The sequence below is a fragment of the Dendrobium catenatum genome, unplaced genomic scaffold (assembly GCF_001605985.2).
Source record: "Dendrobium catenatum unplaced genomic scaffold, ASM160598v2 fragScaff_scaffold_1105, whole genome shotgun sequence".
Classification (NCBI taxonomy): Eukaryota; Viridiplantae; Streptophyta; class Magnoliopsida; order Asparagales; family Orchidaceae; genus Dendrobium; species Dendrobium catenatum.
This window is the reverse complement of record NW_021319567.1, coordinates 1840405-1857885: the sequence shown is the minus strand read 5'-3', so window position 1 is coordinate 1857885 and position 17481 is coordinate 1840405. Positions and strand designations below refer to the sequence as shown.

At 34.3% G+C, this 17481-nt stretch overlaps 1 protein-coding gene across 1 annotated transcript; it reads left to right on the top strand.

Annotated features, from left to right (window-relative positions):
• Positions 1-7287: 7287 nt before the first annotated feature.
• Positions 7288-9108, top strand: LOC110095617 (BAG family molecular chaperone regulator 2). Its single transcript, XM_020821236.2, has 4 exons — positions 7288-7841; positions 7978-8234; positions 8314-8460; positions 8556-9108. The coding sequence occupies exons 1-4, from the start codon at positions 7604-7606 to the stop codon at positions 8814-8816; spliced, it is 903 nt and encodes a 300-aa protein (XP_020676895.1). The 5' UTR covers positions 7288-7603; the 3' UTR covers positions 8817-9108.
• The last annotated feature ends 8373 nt before the right edge of the window (positions 9109-17481 follow it).

The window sequence follows — 17481 nt, the reverse complement described above, 5'->3', positions numbered from 1 at the left end:
ATGCTAGACCCTCTCTCCTTATCTGATTGCGTGCCGGATTTTCGTACAATGCTAAGACGTTAAATATGATATTTCTCTACCGCCGCGAATACTCCTGGACGCAACAAGTATTATATTTAAAATATATTTTTTGAAATATTTAAATACTATTTTAAATTATTATTAAAATATTTAAATGTCTAAATATGTAAATGTTATTTTAAATTATGCTATAAAAATAACTTTTTATATTTAAATTTAAATACTCATGACATTTAAAAAAATAGTTCTAATTATTTTTATAAGTAAAAATTTTAATAGTTTACTTTTTAAATATAATTTATAAACTTTTCATAATATTTTTAAAGAATATTTAATTATATTATAAAAATATTAACAATAAATATTAGTTAAAATTATTTTAAATATGAAAAAATTACTTAAAACTCTCTTTCCCGTCTCTCTTTCTCTCTCCCCATTCGCACTCTCTCTCCTCATTTTTCTCTTTCTCTCTCCCAATTTGTTTCTCTTCGAATCTCTGCTCATTTCTCTCACTTACCCATTTCTCTCATTTGTTTTAAGTGAATACGCCAAATGATTTGATACATTCCATTCAAAATTAGTCAAACATTTGAAGTATTCAGATTATGCTAAAAAATTTGACGAATTTACTATTTTTAATTTTTTTGTTAATCATGTTCCTTTTACGTGAGTCTTTTTAAATATGCTCTTTTTAAAATTTGCCCACCAAGCAATCGATACGTAGCATCTGAGATTTAATTAGTTTATAGCCACTAACACAATCATGATGATTTTTTTTTAGAAATAATCATGATGATTTTTCATTTATTATTATCTAAAGCTGCCGAAAAGCACATTATTATGCATAAACGTCTAAATTTTGCCTTGGCGGAGTCTTAGGCTACTAGGCCTCCAACGGGTGCCGTCCAACTGTCCAAGCAAGCTTTTTATTATTCATCCAGCTTTTGGCTTGGGCTCTAAAAATGGAGAGATTATTATGTGCAAAGTATGGATCGGAAGTGACTGTGTAAAATAAAATCATAATTAATGTTCACCATTGCGCTTTACTGTTCACAACAATAAATCGAACGGTTCTCTAGGTCCGTACTCCGCACGTAATAATCTCTCATTAAAATGGGAATGGAATTGGGTCAAGCTTCGGTCCAATTCTAAATTGATTTTGTTTTAACTCCCATGACTCAAATATGATTCAATTACTTAAAAGGGTTATAAGTCAAGATTTGAACCCGACTCGGCCCCAATCCAACATGATCAGACGCAACTCGTTGACCTGATTAAGTGCGGTGGTCGAGCACGTGCGGTCGAGTGAGCACGATGGAGCGAGGGGGCAAGGGCTAGCGGGTGAGTGTGACAAACAAGTGCGAGAAGCGCGATGCACGAGTTTTGGGTTGCTCTTAAGCAATAAGAAGTTACAATACTTCTAAACACTATAAAAGCATTAAGTACTATATGAAGATTTTGAAGCCCTCGGGTGAGAATTTGTTGGGATGAAAAGAAAAACTAAGGTTTCATTTGAGACAATATTTTTATTGCTTCATAAAACAATTTTTTAATGCTAAAAAAATGCTTTAAGAAATAGTAAAAAAAACTGTCCCAAAATGAAGCCTAAGTGGTATATCCAAAATATTATAGTCTACAAGGCTAAAATTGTAAGAGATTTCATGACTTATTCGCCACAATTATTCTATATTTAGTGGCATCATTTTCACCATTACACAACAAGCAAACGTAATGAAACTCTTAAAATTGAGCTTGAGCTCAAACTCCCTTAACTATTTATGTTTAAGTCAAATCAAAAATGACTCGAGCTTGATTCACTTGTTTACATTCTCGGGCTTTAGATAATTTACTCATAATTATAATTGTGTGATTTAACATATTTTATAAATAATTACTTCAATATTTTCTCTATGATTTATGGTCAGTTTTGGCTTTCTTTTTCAAAAAAAGAAAAAAAAATCCAATTAGCTATCATTATTGCTATTTAAAAACTTCTGTGATGAAAAAAAAAAAAAAAATTTATAGCTCAATTTGTAAGAGAATTTGAAGGAACCCGTTGGCTTGTAACTTGTTTTATTTTTGGAGTAAAGTAATTCAAAATTTTGGATTTTTAAAATTTAAGAGTTTGGTATATTGTGTTTCAAATACAATGAAATTAATTGATAAATTTGGAATTTATCATTTAGTACATTTTTTTTATATATTCTGACATCGATCAATTTAGTTGATTTTAAATACACTGTAAATTATTTGCCACTTATTACACCAAATGATTTTATAATATCTTAACAAAAAATTCATTGAAATTATGAATTTAATTTGGAAAAAAAAAAATTATGTGAAGATATTCTTATCCAAATTTTGGTCATGACAAACCTCACAGTTTTTGAACATATCATAATATGAATGTAATATATAAATATTTAATATCATATTCATTTTAATAATATGCTTGAAAAAAAAAAAAACTCATTGTAGTAAAAATATTTAGTGGTGAAAATAAACTGTACAAAAAAAAAAAGTAGCTTTGTTATAAAATTGGTTTTGATGTAAAAGTTTGAAAATTTGGGATAGACATAGAGAGACTCGTCAGGAATCTAAGAAAACAATATATGGTGAAAAAAAAAAATAGCTTTTTGTGATATATATATATTATGGAGGGCGAAAGATGTATATAAAAGTTAACCAAAAAACAAGATGGAAGAAGTTAGAATTTAATTCAAGTGAGGTACATTAAGAATTAAGATCAAAAGGGGCTTTTTTAGAATAAGATATTCAATATAAGTTGATGGGATATTTTGATAAACTTTTCAATGAAGATTGTAATATTACAGTTGATTAGTAACCTTAGCACCCTAAATTGAAATAAAATTTTTTTTTTATTTATTTTCATATTAGTACAATTGAAGTTGGGGAAACTTTAAAGAACATAAATTGTGAAAAAGCAATAGGGCTTGATGATTTTCCAATAGAAGTGTGAAAATGCTTAGGAGATTAAGGAATGTCTTGGCTTACTAAACTCTTTAATATTATTTTAAAAACTAAAATAATGTCGATTGTTATTTTTAAGAATAATGGTGATGCACAAGAGTGTGTGAATAATATACAAATTAAGTTAATGTGTCATACATTAAAATTCAGGAGAAAATAATTGAGCATATATTACGATGTGATACTAAAGTTTCTCACAATTAGTTTGGATTCATGCCCGATAGATGTACTATAAAGTTATGCATATGCTAGGAGGTTTAATGGAGAAGTGCAAAGAGAGTAAGGAGGATTTACATATAATATTTATTGATTTTGAGAAAGCATGTAATAAAGTTACAAAATAAGTGCTTCGAAGGGTTTTAGAAGGAAAATGAGATAATATGCTTATTTTCAAGTTGTTAGGGATATGTATACAATAAATACCTAAAATATTTGATTAGAAAGTATTAAAATTATCTTTTTTATTAGATTTAAATAAGAATTTAACTCTAAATATGCCAATATGAAGAAAAATGATAAAGACTTGTTATTGTTGTTGTTGTATCATATTTTCTTAAAAGAAGAGCTTAAAACTTTGAGTCTTATTATGATGTTTTTTTTAATGAAAATATCGATATATGAATTCCGTTATTCAGTTCTTAAAATCTGGCTTCCAAAGCTAAAAATTTACTGTTGAAATGGGATCAACCTGATCCAGAAGCTTCAAACCCTTACTCAAAAACTATTATATGCGATGTAGAACAAAAACAAACAAAAAATAAAATGAAATAAATGTAGAACAAAACAAAAAAAAAAATCTTTTTTTTTTTAGAAAATTGAGGAAAAAGGTTAAATTCCATCATCAATTGGACAACACATCGAATACGGGCCCAACCCTCATTTTCTGATTTTCTTAAAAAAGTTGTTCCAGAAGACTAGCTTTTTTTCAATTTCAAACTTGGTAAGAAAACAAGTTTTATGTGCCAAGTTTGACATCTTTAAAGCCTTTGACATTTGTTGTAAAAATTTCGTTCTTAGCGGCTTCATGCCAAAGTGTTGTTTAACTTGTTTTCTGGTTAGATTAAGACATGCATTGAGAATGTCTTTTTTTATATGTCCAGATGATATTTTAGAGGGGTATTTCAATTCCACTTTGGGCCTTAGGCAAGATTGTCTGTTGTTTCATCATCTATTATGTATAGCTATGGATGGGCCTTTATGCCTTATTCAGTAAGGTTATGTTGGATGACACTTTCTCTAGGATTCAAGTGGTAAACACCTGTATTACTTATCTCCTATATGTTGATGATCTACTTGTCTTTGGCAAAGCTATTGCTGATATTCTTCATGCTTTGAATAGCATTTTTCATGATTTTGGTGATGTTTCTAGAGTTAAAATTAATGCTTCCAAAAGCTCTATTATGTATTCTATGAATCTTGGTAACAATGTTGCTTTTAATGTTATTCTTAATATGCTTGCTGAAGCTTCTATCATGACTTACCTTGGCATTCCCAACAAAAGGCTCAAGATTTTTTATTTTCAAGTTTTAATTAACAAGGTTTCCTCTCCTTTAGAGGATTGAAAAAGTAAATATCTTTCCCTGTTGGCATGGTGCAATACATGGATTCACTATTTTCAATACTATTGCTTATTGGATTAGAGGGCATATTTTACCTAAAACTTGTGTCAAACATATCAACAAACTTTGTGTTAGATTCTTTCATCATAGTGACATTCATACAAGGAAGTTGTTGTGTAGTGGTCTAGTTTTAGATTAGGTTGTTTTTGCATGACATCACATTAGTTTACATGCCTATAAATAGGTATTGAAGGCAAGTGTAAAAGGAACCCACTCTTGTAATAGCTCCAAGCTCATTGCATAAAAGGAATAAGAGATTTATGTAGCTCCATTCTTTCCTCTCTCTCTCTCTCTCTCGCTAGAAGGCTCAAGAAGAGCTTCTTCTTCATCCGATTTTAAACAGAAGCTCCATCTCATATTTTGGAAAAACACATGCTCTCCTAAGCTTAATGGTGGACTTGGTATTCCCTATTTTTTAGACCTCACTTTTCTTACAAAGCATTATTTTGGAGATGTATTTGGCATAATTCTCTCTTTAGTGTTTATTGTAAGTCCAAATACACCTCCTTTTTGGGATGATAGCTTTGGGAAATACTCCAATTGGTGGAAAGTTATTCGTAACACTGTTAATGCCATTTTAAACTTCATTATTAGGCCGACTTATCAATTTTCGTTCTATTGGGATCTGTGGATTAAAGGCCAGTCTATTGCTAGCATGAACGATGGCTCTCTCTTTCTTTCTCATTTTAATTTTGGCAGTTTGGTCTCTGATTATATTATTAATAAGACTTTGCATCTTCCCAAATTTCTGCCTAGGCATATCAGAGGTTCCATCGCTAGTATTCATATTTACTTCACCTCTACTAATTGTCTTGATTGGAAATGCTTATCAAATCATAGCAACAAAACTTTCTTGATTGAGCTAAGCAGTTGTGGCACAAAAAAGGCACTAACTGTGTTTTTCTATTTATGATTAGCTCTTCTTATTGGGTGAGCTGAAAACTTCGAATAATCTCACTAAAAGAAACATTCAGGTGCCTCCTGATTGTGTTTATTTATATGAATTAAAACTGATTTTAAGTTTATTATTTTATTTATTTCGATTATTTTGTTCAATTTGTTTCAATCTCCAGAGTCAGTATCTAAAAAGTTTTGTTCTTATTTTATTCAATAATTATAAAATAAAATTATATTTAAATATCTTTGTTGCGGACTAGAATATACGCGGCGATAGAGTTGGAAAATTTATGTCTCAGCGTTGTACGAATATCTAGAACACAAACAGAGGAGAAATAATAACACCATAATTTTTACATGGAAAATCCTGAAAAGGAAAAAACCCACAGGGCTACGCCCAGTTGAAATAATTGTACTAGTGTTTGCTTGAGATACAAGAAGCTGACTCGTCCGTAAAAGTTATGACGATCAGATTACAATGAATAGCTTCTAAATTGAAATCCAATTACAACGTCGAGCAGAGTTCAGGCATCACTTGGAGATCGAGCAGAATTCTGACGTCGTTCGGAAGTCGAACGAAATTCCAGCATCGTTTGGAAGTCGAGCAGAATTTCGGCGTCATCGGGCAGAATTCCGACTTCGTTTGGAAGTCGGGCAAAATTCCAGCGCCACTCGGACGTCGGGCAGAATTCTGGCGTAACTCGAGAGTCGAGCATAATTCCGGTGGTGGTCGAGGAGGAGTTTCTTCCCTCTTATCATTTTCTTCTTCTTTTTCTTTATTGGGTCCACTTTCAAGAGAAATGAATGATCTATTTATAGATTTTCTGGAGTGACATTGCCTGTAAATAGGCGAGAGATCAGGGGTAACTGGGGAGTGATTGGATGGAACGTCGATATTAAATCCCTTGATCGTGTACCGTTCGTCAGACATTTGAAGGTCTTAATGATTTTGGAATTCGGCGATCTTAGGTTCGTTGGATTCGTCTCGTCGAGCCACTCGATTCGACTATAAGCTCGTCATGTTTGAAAACCGTTTGGTAACTCAAATTGTGGTACAAACTTTCCAACAGTGCTTCGGGTACTTGCTTTGGACTCATTTGGGCTCGAATTGAGTCCAATTTGGTGTTGTTGGGTTCGTATGTCCGAGACGCTCAGTTTGACTATAAGTTTGTTGAAATCGGAGTTTAGGTGACCCCAAATTTAATTTTTGATTTTTTCGGCTTGATTTTGCCTCCAGATTTATGCTGGATCAAGATAATTTTTTGATGATATATCAATCTTAATACAAAATAAATTAAAATATATTTACAAATTATTAAATATATTTTAAAATTAACATCAAACAAATTCTTTATAAACTATATTAATTTTAAAATAAATTTAACAGTTCTCAAACTTATTTTAATAAAATTTAATTCAATAAATATCTTCTTAGTTACCTAATTAAAAAATCAAGTGAAAATTTGATGTCGACGAATGACCCTTATTGCTTAATTATAAATTTTTTTTGTACTTTTTATAATACAATGCCTCCAAAAGTCATATATTTTAATTAGTTTTAAATTATATGAATGTACCGTTATTAAATCGAATAGGAGCAATTAGCAACGCATAAGTTTTGCAGCTCGGTTTGTAAGGAACTAAATATTTCTTTGCTCTTGCTATTTATCCGTTTTTTTTACCGTTAAATTTTTAATAATAATAAAAGATGATACAATAATAATAATAATAATAATAATAATACTAGGTTTTTCTTCCTTCCTTCCCCCGCTATTTTGATGCGTCCCAGTCACAAGGAGAGGAAGCGGCTAGCGTTCACGGGCCACTGCAGCTATATCTATTTCCACATATCGCAGATCTTTGCAAATCCTTCAAACCTTGGAATTCTTTCATACCAAAAATTCCTGTCTCCTTTTCAATCGGCGCGGATTTGGATTTCCCTTGTTGTTGCCAGATAGAAGTTCTCGGAGATCTGCGGCATCTGACAAGGGAGCTCGGCGAGGCAGTGGTCGTATCCAGGTCTGGAAAATTGAGCACTTTGTTGTTCGTGCGGATCTGATCTGGTTCTGTAAGATATGATTCGTATGCAGACAAAGTTTCCGGAGGCGGTGGCGTTTGTGGATGTGAAAGATTCTCCGGCGGTGATTCCGGTGGAGGAGCCGGCAAAGTGGGAGGTTCGGCCATGTGGAATGCTGGTGCAGAAACGGAGCTCGGACGATGGCCGAGCTACGGTACCCGTGCCGGCCATTCGTCTGCGTGTGAAGCACGGCTCCAACTACCATGAGGTCTACATCAATTCACAGGCCACCTTCGGTAATTGTTTGTATTCAGTTTTCCATTAACAGGGATTGGAAAATTTTCGATTTTTTTTTTTTTTTTGGGTTTTTTCTGTGGGGGCATTGAGATTTTGGAGCTAACGGGTTTAGTTTGGTTTGGTTTGGGGGAGCAGGGGAGTTGAGAAAGCTGCTTTCAGAGCGAACGGCGCTGCATCCCCAGGACCAGAAGATATTTTTCAAGGACAAGGAGCGCGACTCAGCCGCCTACCTCGATACGTCGGGAGTGAAGGACCGGTCGAAGCTTGTCGTCGTCGAAGACCCGGCGGCGAAGGCCAAACGGGTGCTGGAAATGCGCCGCGCTGCGAAGTTAGAGAAGGCTGCCAAATCCATCTCCCAGATCAGTCTCGAAGTTGATGAGCTTGCATCCCAGGTTGGTCATTTCGTCGAACACCTCATGTGTGCATTCTTTCATTATCCCAATTAGGCTGGGCCTTCACATCTAGTTACAGGTGTCGGCGCTGGAAGGTGTGATTTTGAAAGGAGGGAAAGTGGCGGATAACGAAGTTCTAAGACTCACTGAGCTCTTGATGAACGAGCTGATCAAATTGGAAGGTGTCCTAGCCGATGGTGATGTCAAGTTGCAGAGAAGACTGCAGGTATCACTTCAAAATCTGTTCTTTGGACGAATTCGCAAAAGTTCGTTTTATTGTTCATCTCCAATAGCTCTTTGGTTCTTCCTGGTTTTTATTAGGTTAAGAGAGTTCAGAAATACGTCGAAATGCTGGACGTTCTCAAGCTTAAGAACGTGATTCCCAAATCGGCGGCCCCGCCGCCGCCGCCACAACATCAAAAGAAGGTGCCGCCGTCATCCCCAAAGCCAAAGTCGGTGATTGTAACAACAAAATGGGAAACTTTCGACTCCCTCTTCTCTCCCCTCGCCTCTCCATCTTCTTTGGCCACCACCACCACCTCTGTTGCGCCGACCCCAAGATTTGAGTGGGAGCTATTCTGATTGCAGGATAGATTTGTACTTAATTTGAAATTTGCATGGGTACTTTCCTCCGGCGGCCAGCTATGAATTCAGGTGAGTAGAACATAGATGGGCTTTGGCCGTCGCTCATGATTGCGCTTCTCTGATTTCATCTTTGTTCTATCTCATCTCTTTCACCTTTTTTTTTCCCCTCTGTTAAAACCAGTGTTTTTATTCTTTTACATATATGAATGTGTAGATCTTGAAATGGGCCTGAGGCTATATTAGTATTTGGGATCAACGCCATGAAATAATAAATTGTGTTTACATATTATGAATGGTTCACTAGTGGGGCTAATTATCATTGTTCTTTTCTCTTATGATTGAAAATCTCTCTCTCTCTGTGTTCTTTTTGCTTGTTATGGTAGTAGTTGCACTAAATTGGGTTAGGTGTGTTAACTACTTTTGTAAACTAAAATTCACCAAACCACCAGATTGCAACCATATGGAGTGGAATGAAAGTTTGGACTATCTTTAGCTTTACAGATGGTTATACTTTGCTTCTTATTCTTCCATGCGGTGTGGGTGGAAATTAGGTTATGGAATTTGAGTACAGTTCCAATGGACCCCTCTTGCCTTCAACTTAACTCATTATAGTAAAAAAAAAGCTGTGTTCCTAGAGGAATGTGTGGTAGGGGAATTTATTCAAGTGTGATGCATGGATCAAATTAGACCACCAAAGTTGTGCTCTTACAATTGGAGAGCTCATGATGCTCACATTTTGAAATGATTGATGTGAGGGCATCACCAACCAAAAAACCCATTTTCCAATCTTAAATGAAGTAAAACTTCAAAATGGCGTAATTCATCTCCAATCGAACTTCATTTCTCTCCTCTTTCGCGCGCTTCCTGCGAATGTAACCATCTCTCTTCTCTTTCGCGTGCTTTTCTCTTCTTTTGCACTCTTCTTCAGCAAAATTCGCAAAGCATTTTTTTGGCATAGGTGAACAGTGGCGTCGCATTGTTCACTGAACGAATTTTGGCGTGAGATTTGTAATTCGAATGGAGCGAATGATGGACGACATATGGTGGTATGCAATTCGGTTGGAGATGGTCTTGGCCGTTAAAAATAAAAGGATTTACATACATACTATAAAATTATTATATTATGTTTACTTAAATAACCTAAGAGGCTGTTTGGTAGCAGGATTTGGGCCGGATTTGAGCGAAATCCAGCCAAATGGCCTAAAATGCAAAACCAAATCTATCGGCAAATGAAAGCCGCCGTAGACGGAAAATTCCACCTTTTCATGCTAAATCCATGATTTCGAAAATCCTGTTTTTGGTCGGATTTTCGAAATCCGTTGGCTCAAGAGGAAGAGTCGGCTCGTTAAATCCGTTCTATAGCCAAACGGTCCCACGGGATTTAATAGAATTTCAAGTAGTTTTCAGGATTTAGGCCCCTCAGGATTTCCGAAATCCGGATTTAACAGATTTACGAAATTCTACTTAAATCAAATCCTGGGTGCTACCAAACAGCCATTAAATCTTAATATCATCACATCTAAAATCCCAGAAATATTTACAAGAGGGCTGAGCTGTTCTTTCACAAGTCCTACTTAATTCCCTCTCTCTCAAAGCCAATTGGAAGCTAATATGGTAGGTGGCCTGGCTGGCTGCTGGCCTTGAGTCCCTGTCGTAAATGACTTGTATTTCCTCTGTCACCAGATATTTAAGCTTCGGCTGACTATGGCTGGAGTCGTCGGTGCACCAATGTGGCTGTCTGGGTTCCACATTTGAAGCTAAAATATGTATAAAAAAATCTCTTATTGCATTTTGTGATGAAATTGTAAGAGATTTATAATGAAGGCTAACCACCACATGGATCAGTGGAGTTATAAATTATATTTTGTGTTCTTTTTAATGTGTTATGAGTGTTTAATTTGATGAGCATGTTCTGACTATTTTTTTAGTTTATTTATTGCAGAGTTTGGTAACCATTCTGAACAGAGTTTGGCAAAATTATTTTTGATTTGAATAAATAATGCTTCTAAATTCCATTTTGGGCAACATCTAACAACTCTTATGATGATGTGATTTATAAATTTTTTATTTGTTTTGCTTATAGTGATGCAGAAGATTGTACTAAGCTAGTAAATATAATGAATTTGATAAGTTTTGTTGTTATGACAAGCTTTAGTTTTTTATTCTTCTAGTTCTATATATATAATTGCATAAGATAAAATGTCAAAAGCCCTTGTGTTTCATCATATGCTATGAGCATGATTTCTGAATATATTTAGTTCTCCTGAAAAAAGATTTGCACAACATGAACATCAATTCTTTATCCCATTGCATCCTATTGAATGAGGTCGGCTATATAAATCTTTTTTCTCTTTCGTATCTTGTTAAGAGTTGATATATCATCAAAAAATTATCTTGATCAGACACGAATCTCGAGGCAAAATCAAGTTGGAAATTTCCAAAATTAAATTTGAAGTCATATGAACTCCGATTTCAGCAAACTTATAGTCGAATTGAACGTCTCGAAAAGTTAAACCCAACGACACAAAATTCGACTCAATCCGAGCCCAAATGAGTCTAAATCGAAGATCCGAACTGCATTTGGAAGGTTCAAACCATAAATTGGATGACCAAACGGTTTCCAAACGTGGCATGCTTATAGTCGAATTAAGCAGCTCAACAAGACGAATCCAACGAGCCCAAGATCATCTAATTCTGACATCATTAGATCACTCAAATATTGAATTAATTGTCCATGATCAAGGGGATAAACATCGGCCATCCATTCAAACCACTCCCAACTTGCCCTTGATCTCTCTCCTATTTACTGGCCTTGACACTATCATAAAACTATAAATAAATCTCTCATGCTTTCTTGGGAAAGGGAGGGAGGAGGGAACCCAAGCATGGAAAAGAAGGAAGAAGAGAAATAGATTTTTTTTGCCACCAATTTCTCCTCGACCATCGCCGAACTTCGGCCCGGCCACTAACTGACATTAGATTTCCGCCCAACCATCGATTGATGTCAAACTTACACCCAGCCTCCAACTAACGCTAAACTTTTGCTCGGCCACCAAATAAATTCAAACTTCTATTTGGCCACCAACTAATGTTGGACTTCCACCCGACTTCCAATTATTGTTGGACTTCCACCTGACAACGGTCTTTACGACCTCTGTCGCCCGCCGACTACGATATTTCATACCACCGTCACCTAACTACGGTCTTTCCGACCTTCATCGCCTGCCGACTACAGTCCTTCTAACCCATGCCGCCAACAGTCTTTATGACCTCCGTCGCCCTCCAACAACGGTCTTTCCGACTACCATCAACCGACTACGATTTTTCCGACCTTCATCGCCCACCGACTACATCCCTTCCAATCTCCAAAGCCAAACAACAGTCTTTATTATAGTCCTTCCGACCATCGTCACCCGAATACGGACCTTCCTACCACCGTCGCCAGCCGACTATGGTCTTGCCAACCAAACGACGCATCAATTCTGATTCTTCAAATTTTCACCATACAATGCACTATGTATGATATGTATTTGCAACATCACACCAAGACCTTCCCACCAAGTAAGAGCCTCATTTGTAATTGATTGCAAACACTTGTGGATTCATTCAAATTGGGCAGCCAAGCCCCATGGTTTTCCCCCATTTCAGGGATTTTTCACATAAAAAACTTTGGTATCACTTATAAACGCTACACCCTCTCTCTTATCTGATTGTATGCTAGATCTTCGTACAAAACTAAGTCTTAAAACTATATATTTCTCTACCGCCGCGGATATTCCATGACGCAACAAGAGTAAAATCTTCCTTAAAATCTAATAAGAAAATGTAATTTGGAGTTATTTCTTATCAAAATTTTTAAGGTTTATCTCTATTTTTCTTAACTTCTAGCCGGGTAATCGACAGAAGATTCAATTACTTCTCAGCTTAGTGTAGCAGGTTTTGAAGATGACAAAGCTTTCATGATAATATGCTTAACTACATAGAGAATTTCTGAAAGAAGTTTTGATCCTTTACATTTAGATCTTTTATTTGGGATAATTTTTTTATTTTAAAGCTTTTTTATCTCAAAATTTCTTTTTAAAAAAAATTTAAAAATAATAAAAAGCTGTCTGATTGGAAGCCTTAGTAACATTTATTGTTGAGGCATATATAGTTGTCTTATTCAAATTAACTGGCAGCGGCCTAATAGAGTGGTTGACCTGTGCCGACTGCAGCTCTGTGGTGGAGAATCTGACGTGGCTTTATGTGATTTGTTTGGCGGTGTGATTAATAGACATGGATAAGACAGATATGGTATTGTAATTTTTATATTTTAAAAATATAATAAAAAAAACAAATAACAGAGTATTAAGGATATAAATAATAATATATCATTTAATTAGAATTTGTATTTGAAATGATTAAGATTAAAATATTAATAATTAGGCATCCTTATCTTGTTTAGATGATGGTGCTGTTCAAAATCAGGCTCTCATGTAATGTATGTGAGAAATTATTCAGTATGGAGTTTTCATGAGTGTATATATTATGTATATGTTGTGTATTTTTATTTTTATATATAGTGTGTATATAATATGCATTATTATATACACTCTGTATCCAGACTCCACATAAAATAATTTATTCACGTATTGGAGAAATTATTCTATATGGAGTTCAGATGCGGAGTTGCGTCCGAATTGTGAGTATATACAGTGTGTATATATTGTGTATTTTTATTTTTATATATAATGTGTACAAAATATATACATATTATGTATATTCTGTCTTCGGACTCCGCACAGAATAATTTCTTTATATATCAGGCACTGGACGCCCATGTCAAGATGATGATGGCCGTCTATTTTGAGATAACTCATAATGCTCATGGATGTGAATGTGAGTATAGAATTTACATGCAGTTCACCTTGACTTATTTGTTGGGGGTTTTGACTATCAATCAAAATATTTTAAGTTCAAAAATTGAATTAATTTGTCTTAATGACTCAAATATTATTAAAATAATAATAATAATAACTAACAAAGTATTAATGACAAGACAATTTTGGATGAACCTCCACAAAGAAAAAGAAGGAAAAGAAAATTAGGCCTGATAGATCGGGATGTTAAAGAGTTATGTATTGATATGGTCGATTAGTAATTTTACTGTACTTCGAGATTTATGTTATATTTACTTTGATTTTTCTTGCAAGAACCTGATGGAGTGGAGCAATTATTACGTCCGGTCACCGAATGCATTCAAAGATCAATAATCACGCGCCATGTCACCTAAAACTCGGTATTACTCGGTATATATTCGGATACGTTCGGATTTCATCAGACGTAATAATTGCTCGATGGAGTGACCGTCCTCTTTGTGAAAAGCATCTAATTTATAAAATGTGAAAAACAGCCAATGTTTTCTGCAGTAAATCATGAATTAATCATTTATCACTGGGCAGCTTCCATAGAACGCTTTTCAGAGGATTCTTTTGGCGGGATTTTGCACGTGACTCTTCTAGCAGGAGATTTGTCCGAACTTACTGCTTAGGACATCTCCAATCCAAAAATTCAGTTTTTTTACTTTAAAATGTAGTGAAGCGTCAAAAGATATTTGATACATGGTCAAAAAATTAAGTTGGAAACTTTCAAAATTAAAATTAGGAGCATCTGAACTCAGATTTCAGCAAACTTATAGTCGAACTGAGCGTCTTGAGAATACAAATCCAACGACACCAAATTCAACCCAATTCGAGCTCAAATGGGTCCAAATCAAGGGTTAGAAGCGCTGTTGGAAGATTCGAACAATAATTTGGATTACTAAATGGTTTTTAAACATAACATGCTTATAGTCAAATCGAGCGACTCGACAAGATGAATCTAGCGAGCCCAAGATCACTGAATTCCGACATCACTAACACATTCCAATGTCCATCAAACGGTTCATGATCAAGGGATTCAACATCGGCCGTTCATCCAACCACTCCCCATTTACCTTGATCTCTCACCTATTTACGGGCCATGCCACTCCAAAAATCTATAAATAGATCTATCATTTCTCTTGAAAACGGGGGATCCAAGCAAGAAGAGAAGAAAAGGAAGAGAAGGAAAAAGCTCCAACTCGACCACCGCCGGAGCTTCGTCGGACCACCACCTAAGGCTCTCAACTACGCCAGGCCACTTCGCACATTCTCCATAGGTATCAAGTTTGAGCCGAAGGGATTAATTGAATTCTCTTCTAAATGACCCTATCAAAGAGAAATTTTAGAGTTTTGGGAGTTATCTTTCCTAAGAATGCACTTAGGAATAGAAATAGATCTTAGAAAATAAGTGTGGTAATTATTGATGGTGGATATGATCAATTGAAACCTATTCCCAAAAGAAAGGAACTTGGTTTTCTAGTTAGCTAACCAGTCACTAAGCTTATCCAATTAAATAGTGCAGTCTTAATTTGGCCAAAAGTCTACTTGGAGAGAGTGATAAACTAAGGTAGGTGAAAAGGATATTTCTTAATTTGGTACATATAATTTAACTAAAACTTTTAGATTCGTCAATAGAAGTTGTGAAACACGTTTTGGATATAGATAGGTTAACCTCCATACTCATAAATGATATAAGAAACCTAAGATTCCTATTGAGATAACAGTTAGTGGGGAAATCAAACTCGCCCATAATAAGCAAATCATTAATAAAAATAATGTGGGAGATATAACTATTGCCATTTGATATGGGGGATTAGTTCTCATAAGAAATCACTGTCTTGTAGGCAATAAAAACATCCATCACTATGGTGATGAGAAAGAGGGCTAATGGGCACCCATTAAATGAATTGTTATTTCCATTAATTTGTCAATTATAATGGAAAAAGGGCCCATCTTAGATGTGGAAAATTATCTAATTTATGAAGGAACATATGAAGATTTTTTGAGCTAATCTCAATATAATTGAATGAATGTTCACATCAAACACTTTCCTATGATCAATCTTAGAACAAGAAAGGTCTTTAAGTTTTTTAGCATTGATGTTTTGATTGGGCTCATGAGGTAATATGATATTGTAAGCAATCTCCTTGGGTTAGATAAAAGCATACTGGATAGCGTGAACAATGAGGTGGAGCACCTTCCTGAGGCGATTAGTAAGGATCTTAGCAATCACTTTGTAGAAGGTACTGCAAAGAGAAATACTTTGCAATACCTTCTACAAAGTAAGGCAAATAATTGGAGTATTTTTTTTTTCCTTAAAGATAAGCATGGTGAGATTATGTTTCACCATGTTAAGCATTTTACTAATGAAATATAAGTGATGAACTACAAGAAGAATCTGCCTCCCAATAATACAATATTAATGAGTTAAAAAAATTCATTGAAACCATTTGGCCTTGGAGTTTTATCAATACAATTATTATTTTTATTAGAAATAGGCTACTCTATGTGACTAAGACATGAGTAAGAGATAGTGGTCTTGCTTGGGATATTTGATAATAAGACAAGAGAGTAGCTTGGACAATTATAAAGACTAATAATAACCTTAATTAGTGATGTAAATATGTGATTAAGCCAAGCCAAAGGGATATGAAAGTTCTTTGATCTAGTTAGAATTCCTTCTCTCCATAAAAAAGTTATAGAAAAACTATAAATCACCATCTACTTTGCTTTTGCACTTTATTTCATGTATTGACTCTCAATGATTAAAGCAAGGATATACTTTCATGAAGAAAATTGGCTTTAATATTGAGGGATGGATTTTAAAGGATAATTTTGTAATAGATAGATGTTTCTTTGATATGCTTAAGATGGGCAATGGAGCTCATTATAGTGGAATTAATCCTCGATCCAAATTACATCTTTGAGTAACGACTTCATAGCTTTGAGTATCTTGCAGAACAAAATATAAGATATCTAGAATAAAATTTAGCCCAAATTTCTACCACTAATCTAATTCTTTTAATTTGTAGAAAGAAATAATGTGCCCAAAACTTAACCAAATAAGATAAAATTAAAATTACAATATTCAAAACTAACCAATCAATGTCTACCAAGACAGAAATCTTAATAGGAATGATCATAAATGCTTCCGCTCACTAGTTCCATCATCTATATAAATACAAGTCAAATAGAATCCCATATTTCTCGGGAAAAGAACATCATGAATAAGACGAGAGGTGATAAGAATGGGTTGAAAGGATATGATGGATGATTTACATTTAATCCAAATTTTCTATTCGACATTATGTAATAAGCTATTGATGTTGCCCTTACGAGGAAAAAGAGATAAATTTTTAAAAAGACATCTAATGATGGATAATCAAATCTTATTCAATTTATTATTAAATTATTTACTGAAAAATAATATCTATTTGTAATTCTTAATTCTATTTCAATTCAAAATTCATTTTAAAATATATTTTCAATATGATTATTCAAATGTTATTTACTCGTCATGTAACTATCAAAATCATAGCTTTAAATTTTGGTAATGCTAAATTAATTTTTATTAAAATAGATTCAAAATTTGTTATTATGCAAATAAAATATCTCTGAAAGAAAAATTTATGGAAATAGCAAACTTGAAAGTAAATTCAAAGCACCAAATACTAACCCATAAATCAATTTATTAAGCCTGTTTTGGGCCGAGCAGCCCATTAGGCCGCCAGAAATAGTCACTACCAAAGCTGTTAGTATCC